The 12,790-nt window shown below is 47.0% G+C and overlaps 1 protein-coding gene across 2 annotated transcripts in view; it reads left to right on the top strand.

Annotated features, from left to right (window-relative positions):
• The window catches only part of ZNF654 (zinc finger protein 654), a 192,284-nt gene that overhangs the window by 154,117 nt on the left and 25,377 nt on the right, over window positions 1–12,790 (top strand). For both annotated transcript variants that reach the window (XM_074998688.1, XM_074998680.1), the window contains 2 exons: window positions 1,071–1,273; window positions 2,207–2,346. In XM_074998688.1, the coding sequence (XP_074854789.1) occupies window positions 1,071–1,273; window positions 2,207–2,346 (343 nt within the window). The remainder of the gene's footprint in view (window positions 1–1,070; window positions 1,274–2,206; window positions 2,347–12,790) is intronic.

Here is a 12,790-nt window from a genome sequence, read left to right as displayed (position 1 = left end):
TGTGAAACTGGGCTTGCAACTTTTGGATATGCAGGCATGGTGACCTATGACTCTATTATCTGGGGGGGAAAAAAAAGTGCTATAAACTGAAATACTACTACAGACTTTCCATTCATTACTCGGTGAAAATGGATGATGTACAAATCATTATTCTGAGTCTTTTGATATGAGCAGAGAGAGGAGGTAAATCGGAAATCTCATAATTTGTCAGATATTATTTTTTTGCATGTAAAATAGGCGGTTGAGGTCTGGGTTACCTTTCATGCAGATTTAGCATGACATCAGTTAAAGGGCCAAGATCCTGATATTGTATTGTGCTAGATGATGGCCTCAGTAGTCCCATCATGCATTTTAATATAATTGGAAATCTCAGTTATTTTTGTTCTAGTGGTAGTCTGAAGTAACTACTGTTGTTCATGCTTGAATTTTGCCATCCATTCAAATCCTTCCCACTCCTTTTTAAGTTGTTCATAACTTTCTCATACAGGTACCTTGGGTTGGGACAGTGGGTCGGTCTGTCAGTCTTCACATTACTTAATCTTATGTAATACAACTGTGTACACTAAGTGATTTACTTCATTTTTATGATAAACTGGTTTTTTTGTATATTTTGATAATGCCTGGGAATCCCTCTAAAAATCAGCTTTATTGTCCAAGAGGTGTAACAAGTACAGTCCCTGCTGCACAGTACAATGTAGATGGCAGACAAAGTGTGCAACATTCTAGCTCTTCCAAATAGGAACTGGGATTTTGCAGTGTGAATTGACTTAAAAATGTTGATGTTCAATGAGAATCTGTTAATGTAGACCTCATGATCTGAAATCTGCCATTGTGCATGTGTTTTGGTTTTTCTATTTTATGAAGTTTTTTTCTACTTCAAGGTAAAGAAATTAAACATAAAATCTAGCAGTAGTAGAATCTAGTTCTTTTGAATATGGTTTTTAAGTATATAGTTGGCTTCAGAGTGTTTTATACAGTTTAAGGACCTGTAAAAATGAGTTTGTGATTTTAAATATTTCTGTTATGAGGACTTGATTCTAATTACATCTACATTTTTCTTTTCCATACAGTTAACAAATATTTAAGCTCTGAAAATCCACTGTTCTTTGAACTACGTGCCAGATACCTTATTGCCTGTGAACGCATCCCAGAGGCAATGGCTCTTATCAAATCTTGCATAAATCATCCAGAAATCAGTAAAGATTTGTATTTCCATCAAGCTTTTTTCACCTGCCTTTATATGTCTCCAGTAGAAGATCATCTCTTCCAGGAGGTACTGTGCATCAGTGTACATTTTTATGCCTCTAGCAATTTTATTCTATATAGTCATCAAGAGAAGCATATAGAACATTTTATTCTTAGTACAGGCAAGTGTCAGAACAGCAGGTGGCGCACTATTTATCTACTTAAATTTATTTTCTGAGAACTAAAGTCTGCTCTCTATTCTGAATGTACAGATCCTAGTGACATCATTTGTCATTAATATTTACCCAAAGTCAAAAATTTCCCAGTATTCTCTGAAGTAAATTTAGATTTCAGAGACATTTTATAACAAAGTACAATAGTGGTTTTAAAACAATGGGGCTACAGCAGAAGGATTGATTTTAGATGACTTTGAGTTTAATTCTTTGAGCCTTGTCCAGTTTCTTACTTTTTAACAACATTCTTTGTCTGTGCTGGTACGTGAAATTACAATGCAAAATGTGCTTATCCTTCCAATATTGATAGTACATGTTACAAAGGAGTTAATTTTGTGTCTAGTTAGTCTAAATCCAGCCCCCTAAATGTCCCCCTCAAGTATTGAACTCACAACCCTGGGTTTAGCAGGCCAATGCTCAAACCACTGGGTGAGCCCTCCCCCTTTCAAAAGGGTGTGCTTTGTGTGTAAATGCTCCATGCGCTCTTTTGAAAATACCCCATTTTTAATTTTCCGTTTGAAAGACCATGCCAGTGTAGACACAGCTAAATGTTTGGAAAGAATAGGTTTTGCACATATTAACCCTTACATCACATTGAAAACTTTACCCTACATATCTGATGATGTTTAACAGGTAAACTTGCATTAGATCATTATTTACAGAAAAATATGACACTTTTGCCGAAAGATCCCTGTGAATAGCAGTTCCTGTGTTTATCATACTTTATGCCAACTTCTTATCCCCTGCATTAGGAAATGTATCTAAACTGATCTTATTTTAATTGATAGCACTTATTGAGGACCGATTGCAAGAGTGGAATTGAGATTATCTGCAACACGGAAAAAGAAGGGAAGACTACTTTAGCCTTACAGCTCTGTGAGTCGTTCCTGGTCCCACAGCTCCAAAGTGGGGACATGTATTGTATCTGGTAAATACTTTTTTTTTTTTTTCCTGCCCCAGTGAAGCAGCTCATAAGATAAATGCTTATTGCCATGATGGAAGTGAAGTGTGTTAACTTTAAAATGCAGCTAAACTTTAAAACTGCAGTTCTAACTTCTTACTTTTCTAGTATGCATGTTGTGCATATTTGGCCTGTGGATGTAGTTATTCAGACAGCCGCTTTCATAGCGCGTGCATGCTATGTTCATTATACTTGATAACAGATTCAAAGATGCAGCAGAACGATGTGTGTGTTTAATTACAGACTTGCACTGCTGATTGGATCAGTAAATATAATCTATTTATACATTTTCTGGTACTGCACGTATTTTCTTATCCAACTTTTTAAATAGACAGACCAACATCATGTACCTGCAGCATGCTGTGGATGTATGCTTTAATATCTAACAGAGGAGCTGTAATTTTATGAAAATCTGCTGTTTGTGAATGACAGAGATAGCCGTGTTAGTCTGTATTCTAAGAAAATAAACCAGCAGTCATGTAGCACCTTAAAGGCTAACAGTTTTATTTATTAGGTGATGAGCTTTCTTGGGACAGACCCACTTATTCTGATGATGATTGTTGTTGTTGTTGTTGTTTTGTTAGTCTTTAAGGTGCTGGTTTGATTTGCTGTTTGTGAATTAGCAAAAATAATATTTTATTTACTACTCAGGCTATTGTGTTTCAAGTAGAAAGAATCTGCAGACTATCAAAGTGAAATGTATCTATTTAAATAAGATTCGTATAATAGAAATCTCCATGTCTTCAGAGAAGAGTATAGGGCTTGAGTTTTTTTGATAACATGTATGCTCCCTAGAATACATAAAAACACACATTGCTGAACCTCCTGAGGTCTGAAAGATGCCTGAATAGAGACTGTTTTACTTTTGGATTTTTTTTCTTAAGGCATCTGTTCTAAAACATTGGTGAAACAAGAAGATTCAATTAGTTTTGCTGAACCCTACTGATCTGCTTTGTGACTGATCGAGAGGGTTTGTAATCAGATTGGAAAATGGAGAGACGAGAAAGCTTTGCCTCAAGAAGGGGCATTATGTATGACAAAGCAAAAAAGTTGAATGAACTGTGAGTCTTAAAATATTTTTTGACATTTAAACAAAGATAAAACGTAGACTTTACCACCAATTCATGATACAAATTAATACTTGATGTCTGTTTGGGTTTCAGAGAATTATTTACTAGACTCAACCCCTATTGCTCTTGTAAATCTGGTGGCAGCAGTAATTGTCCTCTACCCTAAGATTTTTAAATGTTGACCTTTGGGTTAGACACTGTACAAAGTCAATTTTCAAATATAAACCATCCCCACATTTGCTTTTGCATTCAAGGTCAGAGTTATGAAATTCCAGCAAAGGTGCTTGATGCTTTATTAGGTCTCTCAAGAATTGCAACACTTTTTTACTATTCTCTGGTGCTTTGGTGTCCTTACCTAGAAGTAGCAAAAGCCTCAGAATTTTCTCAGCGTTCTGAGGCAGCATCCGAAGTGAAGCAGTATAGCTCTGCTAATTAACAGCAACAGACTGACAAAAGAAGACATCAGAAAAGCTATTGCCCGTCTGAAAAGTGGAAAAGCACCTGGTCCAGACAGCATTCCTGGAGAACCAATCAAAACAAATAGTGAGACATGCATCAACATGATGTATTTGGGACACTGAAGAGATCCCACAAGACTGTAAACATAGCTATCTTATGAATCTTCCAATGAAGGGCAACCTGAAGGAATGCAAGAACTGGAGGGGCAGCATGTTATTGTCTATTCCAGGTAAACTGTTGTGGAGAATGAAGACAGAAAATAATAGACAGGGATGAACAGGCCGGCTTCTGAAGTGAGAGATCTTGTACTGACCAAATAGCAACTCTGAATGATCATAGAGCAGTCAGTCACTTGAGTGGAATTCCTGCCTCCCCTCTGCCCCTGTCCTCCAACCCAGTCATAATCTTCAGAGACTTCGAAAAAGCCCTCACAGATGTTGATAGGCACATTGTGGAAACTGCTGCTACGCTGTGGCATCCCATCAAAAATTATTAACCTGATCTGTTCAACATACAAACTGTTCAGTATACTTAGGAGTGTGACAAGGGTGCCTATGTCACCCTTCTTGTTCACAGTAGACTGGTGTGACAAAGTCCCTTGTCAGCCCCTGTGGGTCCCTGCACTTCCTGGCGGTTCTGTGCTGCCTCAGAGACTCACGGAGGCCCCTTTTTTGTCCAGGCCTTTCCAAAGGCAGGGGTCTCCGCTTAGCAAGCCATCCTCATCATAGGCAAGACCAGTATGGGGAAAATAACACCAGTCCCCTTGCAGGCCTGCACCTGCTCCAGTAGAGTGATCCCTCTAGGGAAGGGTGGGCGGAGTCCAGACCCACCCTCTACCCTGGACTCCGGCCCAGGGTCCCTATGAGGACAAGAGGTAACCGGCAGGGCCTTCACCCCTGCCCCAAAGTAGTAGCCTCACCCTGGGTCACTTCGCCCACCGCTTCCCCGTGGTACCTTCTTGCTCTGCTCTTGCTCTGCTCCTTCGGTGCGCCTTCCAAAACCCTTCCCCCTGCTACCAGATGGGGAGCCTTTTATAGGGAGCACAGGGCCCATCTGACCAATGAGGGCCTGGGCCTAGACAGGGAACAGAAATGCATTGGCCCACCACCCAGTATACTGTCCTTCTAGAAGGCTCCAGACGCTTCTAGGTAAGGGTCTGCCACACTGGATTATGAGCAGGACAGTAGGTGGTCATCAACAGGACACTCAGTGGACACTTTTCAAACAATTATTTTTGCTGATATCCTCCTCCTTTCCTGCCAACTTGAAAGCTTGAAATAAAACGGCACAATGCTAGACACAACTGCCTCAGTGACTGGACTGAACATTAACAAGGGCAAAACCAAGACAATGAGGATCAACCAGTCCAACACCACCACCATCACACTGGGAGGGGATGATCTGGAATATATGGAGCAGCTTACCTACTTGAGGAGTATTATAGGCAGAAATGGAGGAACATACAAGGATATCAGTGCCAGGATAGGGAAAACAGCTGCATTCAAGACTTTGTCCTATATGGAGTTCACAAATAATATCTGCGAAGATCTTCCTCACAAATGTGAGGAGTGTTTTCTTGTATGCCAAGTCTCATACCCATATTAAAAGTCTTCAAATCAGAAGCTACATTCATAAACAGATGCCTGGAGTACATCCTTTGCCTCAAATGGCAAGACCTTGTCACTAATGACAAGCTTTGGAACAGAGTAGGATAAGAACCACTTGACGTTCGAATCAAGAGAAGAAAGCGGAGATGTCTAAACAACACTCTCAGAAAACCATCATAGTCTGTGACTCTCTCAAATGAAACCCTCAAGAATACACTAAAGAGACACACCTCAGACAAAGTGGAGGTCTCCTGAGATTGAAGGGCAAGAACTGGTGTACTTCTGGAGTTGGCTAGAAGCTTTGTCTTGAGACGCAGTGAAGTGGAAGAGACTTGTAGATGACCTGTGTTCCACTCGGAGCACATGGATTTAAGTCAAGTCTGGGGGAAACAATTGTCCATAGCTAGAATAATTAGTGTGCTGTTTTATAAAAAGCTTAACCACCTTAGCTGCATACACTGAAGAGGAGTTCTTCAGGCCTCAAAAGTTAAGTGATCATGGGCAGGATTTGTAAAGAGAGATCTAAGAATCACAGTGCCATTATCTGAAAGCTAGAAATCAGAACGTTCAAGTTGAAATATCCAAGTCTCAGCTCTTTTCTCTCAGGCCACTGGAATACCTTGGTTATTTGCTAGATGTGACACACGTTATCTGGCTCCCAGTCAGGATCCAGGCCACTATCCATCTATCAGAGAGGATTTGCCAGGGTCAACACATACCTTCAAAATAATAATGCAGATGTTGGGCTATTGGCCACATATATTGCCAGTATCTATGGCATACCTCCACCTAAAGCAAGTTTGGTGTGTACTGAAATATCTGAATGCAAATGACTCAAATATCCTCTGAGAGTATAATGGCCTCAACCACTCTGTCTATGGGCTGCCAACAGCCAAATCTGCAATTTAGGCAAGAACAAAATCTGTTGATCCAAAATGTGGTTCATCCTTTGTGAAATAAAAACACCCATAGAAGTTTTACACAAAGCTGCATTAGGCTGTCTGGGAACAACTACACATAGATGATGTTGTGGAAGAGAGGGCAGTCCTTGATACACAGGACCTTGAGACCTGGTATAGCAAAATAATCCTAGTTCAGGATGTTGACACAAGCAGACTTACCAGAACAGGATCATATCTTCCAGGTCTGTAATTTGGTTGTTTCCAGATATTTGTCATGGTCACTTGCTTGGCATGAAAAAGTAGTACATTTTTCTGATCTGCAGTTGACTTTTATTGTTGGATATCTATTGTGTTGACTGTACCAGAAGGATCATCTCATAACCACTCAGAATGGATATCTAGTGTTCTTGTGTGCAGAGATGTTCCTTCCATTTTTTTGGAAATAGGTCATATTTGCCTTTCTTCTTAACATGGGTAGCAAAGGGCTTTAGATCCAGGTAAGTGTTATTTGCACCGGCAAAATATTCTTCAGCTTTTGTAACGGATCACATGAAGCTGTATGTCTGGCCACATTTGGTCAGAGAACCGGGGAGTCTCTGCTTCATATCCTGTGTTGACATTTCTTGGCAGTATGGCTCTAAGGAAGAGAGAATCAGAAGCTTGAAATGAAATGTGTCAAAAGCATCAAAGTGGTTTAAAAATCTGGGGCCCATTTCAAAAGTTACCTAACCCCTTTCTTTAAAATTTGTTTGCTTTCAGTTTGACATAAGCGTCCGCGTGGCTAAATGACTTGACTTAGGCTTTTGAAATGGGTGCTTTTGAATATTTTACCCTTTGGGTGTGTCTGCACGTGCACAGTATTTTGAAGACGGGCCCTTTTTCGAAAGAATGAAGGGAGCATCTACACGTTCCATGCACTCTTTCGATTTGAAATCGAAGGAATGCAGCCCAGACATCAAAAGCTGGACCCTGATCCTGTATGGGAACGGCGCCACCCATTGAAAAACAACGTCGAAAGAAGGCACATATAGACACTTCACGGCCTGTTTTTTCGAAAAAGGAGTCCTCCATGATGGCACCCAGCCCGAGCGTAGAAACACCCTGCCCTGCCAAGCGGAGCTCTATGACCCGCACGTCCAGCCGCTCTTAAAGCTGCACAGACTCAGAAACCCCATGGCAGGAAGCTGAGAGCAGGCAAGCTGCGACAGCACGAGCTCCCAGCAGCACACCCGCTCAGCTGCCCCCAACGACAGCGACAGGCACATGGCCAGCACCTGGCAGTCTCCCAAGCCCCAGGGTCCCCCCTCAGAGCCCCCACAGGGCTCCCAGGGGTCCGTCCTGGAAAAAAAAGAAAAGGGGCCCCAGCTAGACAGACAGTGAACTCCGAGACCTCCTGGGCCTCTGGAAAGAAGAGGCGGTCCTCTGGGAGATGGGAGTTAAGCAGAGGAACGCTGCTGCCTTCACCTGCCTGGCCTGGGGACTGACCAGCCAAGGCCACCTGGAGCAAGTCCAGAACAAAGTTAAGGAGCTCTGGCAGGACTATGCTCGGGTCTGGGACAAGGCTGGGCGCTCAGGGGCAGGCTTCTCCACCTGCTCCTACTATCGGGAGCTACACCACATCCTGGGGCCCTGGGACAGCTCCCCACCCACAGCGGTCCTGGCCAGCTCAGCAAACCAGCCTGAGCTGGAAGAGCCAGGACCAGCCAGCCCGAGCCGGGGGACAGACACCACCCGGGATTGGTTCAGCGAGGAGGGCAATCTCGTCATCGATGTCCCCTCACAGTCATCCAACTGGGCCACGGGGAGCAGGGTGTCCCCGGAGATCATCGAGGTCCGTCCCAGTAAGTGCACAGTGGGGCCAGCACCCCAAGCAGGGCAGGGGTGGCGCCCCTGCCAGTGGACTGGGCACAGGCCCAGGGCCAGACACCCTGGCTGGCCACAGCCCTGAACACGCCCTCTGCGCTCCCCAGCACCCAGACCCGTGTACAGTTCCAGGCACCCAGTTGCCCAGTGGGACATCTGCAGGCCAGCCCATACCCAGTGATAGTTCCACCCGGGAGGGAAGCCCTGTGGGCACTTAATGCCACAGGGATGCCATGGCCAGGCCTGGGGGGGGGGGGGGGCGTGTCGGGGGGTGGGGGGCCTCGGGGGACAGAGTCCCAGGGGTGGGGAATGGGGGATGAGGTCGTTCTCGGAGATTGACATGCTATCCATCACCTCTTCCAGGCACAACAAGCGAGGGCCCACACAGTCCTTCGGCATCGGTGGTCCCCAAGAGCTCCCCAGAGGCTTCGGACAGGGGCCAGACACCTCCAGCAGCAGCAACACACTGGGTGTTCAGATGGAGGTTGCAGCGGCACCCAGGGGATGACCCTGCCAACCTCCGCCAGGCAGAGCTCATGGAATGCCGCCTGGACGCCATCCACAGGACTTTGCAGGAGCACATGGGCCATGTGGCCCAGCTCCTGGCCCTCCACACCCCTCCCCCAGCTGCCAAACCCCTGAGCCCCCTGCAGGGCCCCCCCAAAAGGTCCCCCCCAGCGTCCCCTGCCCACCTCACAGAGTCCTCCACTCCACCCCACAACAATGCCCCCTCTGCTGTACCATCACTCCCCTACCTTCTGGTGCTCCCTGTCCCATCCCAGCCTCACCATGGCACCCGCTCCCAGGGAGGGAGGGAGAGAAGGGTATTGTTGATAAAGGTTTTCATTCTGCACCAATGCCTGTGTCCTGTGGCCCCATGAGTGGTGGGGGGTAGGCATGGGTGCAGTGGTGGTGATGGTGCATGTGTGGGCGGGGGTGGATGTATGGGGGGACCGTGAGGGGTGGGCATTGGGGGGGCGGTCAGTGCAGCGTGGGGTGAGACTTACATGAAGGGCCTCCCGGATCCGGACACCATCGCGGTTCACCTGGCAGCTGGTGACAGCAGCAGGCTGCTCGAACCCCATGATGGCCTGAGCTGCCCACCCCTGCATGTAGGCATCCCCCTTGCCCTCCACAATGTTGTGGAGGACACAGTAGGCACCCACCGCTTGTAAGACATTGCATTCCCCCATCTCAAGGCGGCAAAGAGGACACCACCACTGCCCTTTGAGGTGCCTGAAGGCCCGCTCTACCACGTGCTGGGCCCGGATGAGGCGGGTGTTGAAGGCTTCCCTGCTGGGGTTGAGGTGGCCAGTATAAGGCCGCATCAGCCACAGCAGTAGCGGGTATGCCGCATCCGCAACCATGCATAGTGGCATGGTGGTGTTCCCAGCCACCATCTCCCTCTGGGGCATGAAGGTGCTGGCCTCCATATGCTGGCACAGGCCAGAATTGCGGAAGACCCTGGTTTCGTGGGTTTCCCCCGACCAGCCCATGTAGATGTCCATGAACTGGCCTTTGTGGTCCACCAGGGCCTGGAGGACCACCGGGTGGTAGCCCGTCCATTTGATATAGTGGCTGATGCTGTGTGGTGGGGCGCGGATGGGGATGTGCATCCCGTCCAGGGCACTAAAGCAGTTTGGGAACCCCAATGAGGAGAAACCCTCAATGGTGGCATCCAGGTCGCTGACGCAGATGACGCGGTGCAGGAAAATGGCATTCGTGGCACGGGCAGCCTGCATGGGAGGGAGGCCGTGTGCTCTGTGTGTGGGAGGGTGTTCCCAGCCAGTGACCCCCTCCCGGCCCTCCCCAGGCCGGCGACCCTGAGGGGTCCCTGTGCCCATAGGCCCCTTCCCCATGATGGGAGTGGTGCACTGGGCCTAGCATACCTCCATGAGCACCACTCCAACAGTGGCCTTGCCGACCCTGAACTGGTGACCTGCTGAGCAGTAGAAGTCCGGGGTGACTAGTTCCATAGCACAACTGCAGCTCATTTCTCGAAGGGGAGTGCAGGCTGCATGGTGGTGTCCTGATTCCTCAATGCAGGTGCCAGCCAGTGACACAGCTCCTGGAAGGTGACCCCGCTCATGTGAAAGTTCCAGAGCCTGGTAGTGGCATCCCATTTCCCCAGAACCAGTCACTCCCACCAGTTCGTGCTGCCGGGGTGGCTCCCCAGGCACTCGGATGCCAAGGGGTGGGGTGCAGATTGGGTGGGCTCCGAGTTCTCAGGGAAACTGTTCTGCCTTCCAAGGAGGAAGGGGTAGCTGCAGCAACCATGAAGACAGTGTGGGCAACAGTGCCCACAATGTCTGCATCCCGTTCCAGGAGCACGGTGTCATCGGCCATGGTGCTGCTGCTGCGCTGGGGTCTGCATTGCTCCTGGCAGCTCGATGGGCCTCGGCTAGTGCAGGACAGGGGAACTGGAGTGGGGCCCTTTAAGGCGGCGGCTGGCTGCAGGCCCCGGAAAGGCTTGGCGGCCATGCGACCCCATCCGCGGCATCTCCGCCTCCCTTCTTTTGAAAGAGCGCTCATACATGTGTGGGTGCTCCCTTTCAAAATAATGGGATGGGGTCTTTGAAAGAGTGGGTCAGAACTGCGATCCGCTTTTGCCAGGTGGTCGTGTTCTTTCGAAAGCTGGTATATCAATTTCTGGCTTTTGATTTTGGTCTTTCGATGGTGAGCTCCTGTGTAGACGCAGCCTTTTTGTTTAAGGAGTTAATGAGTCTTTGAGTGCTGTCCCTGTGTGTGCTCCATGGGAGGTGTTGAGCTTGGAGCACGGGAGACTTGTGCATGCGCTAAGCCAGCATGCGCCATTCGTGGCACTAGAGATAGTGCATGCAGCCCCCCTCTCTCCTCAGTTCCTTCATCGCCACCCTTGGATGCAGTTGGAGCGTGGCTCTCTTCTCTTCCCTCAGACCTGTCGATAGAAAATAGGATTTAGTTGTTGGATCTATTGTACTGTTGGTTATTTTGTTCTTTAGACAGTTCTACTTTGTAACATACTTATTTGAGTTTTAAAAAAAAATAAGGAAAATGGAACAGGAAGTGGGAGCTTCCCACTTCTCATCAGTTTCACTCTTCTAGTGTGTATTGCTCTGATGGGAGCTGCCTTTTTTAAGTAAAGGAAGAAGCAGCAAAGCAGAGACAGTGAACTGAACAAACTACAGAACTTGAACATGTCACTCACTGCTGGTTTTAAAAAGTGCTTGAACTGCCAACACCAGATGCCTGCTTCAGACGGGCACTCAGACTGTATCCGCTACCTAGGGGAGGCACGTATGCCGTCAAAATGTGCTCTCTCCATTTCTCTCACTGCCAGAGCAAGGAAGGACAGAGAGCTAAGGCTCAAACTGGTCTTATTTGACAGAGCGCTCCAGCCACTGGCAGAGCAGCGTTCAACACCAGGCAGCAGCATCACTTCTGTCAGGGACGCTCCTGCTTCCTTGCTGGGACGCAGGCTGAATCTGAGCCTTGACCCATAGAATCACTGCCCAGATTAAGCACCGCAGATAAACTGGGCACTTCGGGCATACAGAAGCCCAAGGCCATTTGAAGTATAAAATCTAAAAGCCACTCCTCAACTAAAGTGGCTGTGGTGCCCCCCGGCACAGGCAGTAGCAAAAACGACACCACAGCATAGAGACAGCAGTGCCAAGTGTGCAGCTGGCACCTGAAGAGACACAGCCTTTACCGGTGCCGGACAAGCATGCAATGCCGCTTTCTTTCCCTGCACTGGCAGATCAAAGCGAAACTTTACTGCAGCAACTATGCAGCACTCTTAGCCAGTCATGATTTTGATTCTAAGCTTTCTGAACGTATACCTTATTTGCTTGAGGACAAATGACCCATCCTGAAAGCCATAGTTCAGGAAGGCCACACTGCAGCAAAAACATCATTGCAGATGGCATTGGTCTCGACTGGTACAGCACCTAGAGCCTGGCCCCTGGCAGTTGCTATGCGGAGATCATGATTGCTTCAGGCAGCCAGTGTTCCAAAAGAGCTTCAAGCAAAGGTTGAAGACTTACCATTTGATAAAGTGAAATTATTCGTGTCAAATACAGATGAAACTTTACATTCTAGCAAGGATACAAGAACTACTTTGCAAACCTTGGGGATTAACTCTTCCCCTTTCTGAAAGAGAAGATACACCCCATACCAAAGATACAAGGACCAGTCATTTACAAGGTGTTTTAATAAGCGTTACCAGTACGATGTGATCCAGTCTGAGCCAGTTCCTCTCAGCTGCCCTCGGCTGCAGATGGACTTCTCCTGGGCTCCTCAGCAGCACATTGGAAAAGCAATTTATGTATTGTTCATAGATCTTAACAAGTTTCTAATAGTAGTAGTTTTATATGTAATAGTTTGTTAGAGTTGTATAACCAGTTTTCTCGTAGCTAGTACATTTAATAGTTGTGTTATCACCTCGTTTGCAAGTCCAAGAGCTAAGCTAGTAACAGAGGGATAGTCATGTTGGTCTATATACTGTCAAAACAAAAAAGCAGTCCAGTAG

Source organism: Carettochelys insculpta, chromosome 1 (assembly GCF_033958435.1).
Source record: "Carettochelys insculpta isolate YL-2023 chromosome 1, ASM3395843v1, whole genome shotgun sequence".
Classification (NCBI taxonomy): Eukaryota; Metazoa; Chordata; order Testudines; family Carettochelyidae; genus Carettochelys; species Carettochelys insculpta.
The sequence above is the reverse complement of the archived record's forward strand: the minus strand, read 5'-3'. Positions and strand labels throughout refer to the sequence as shown.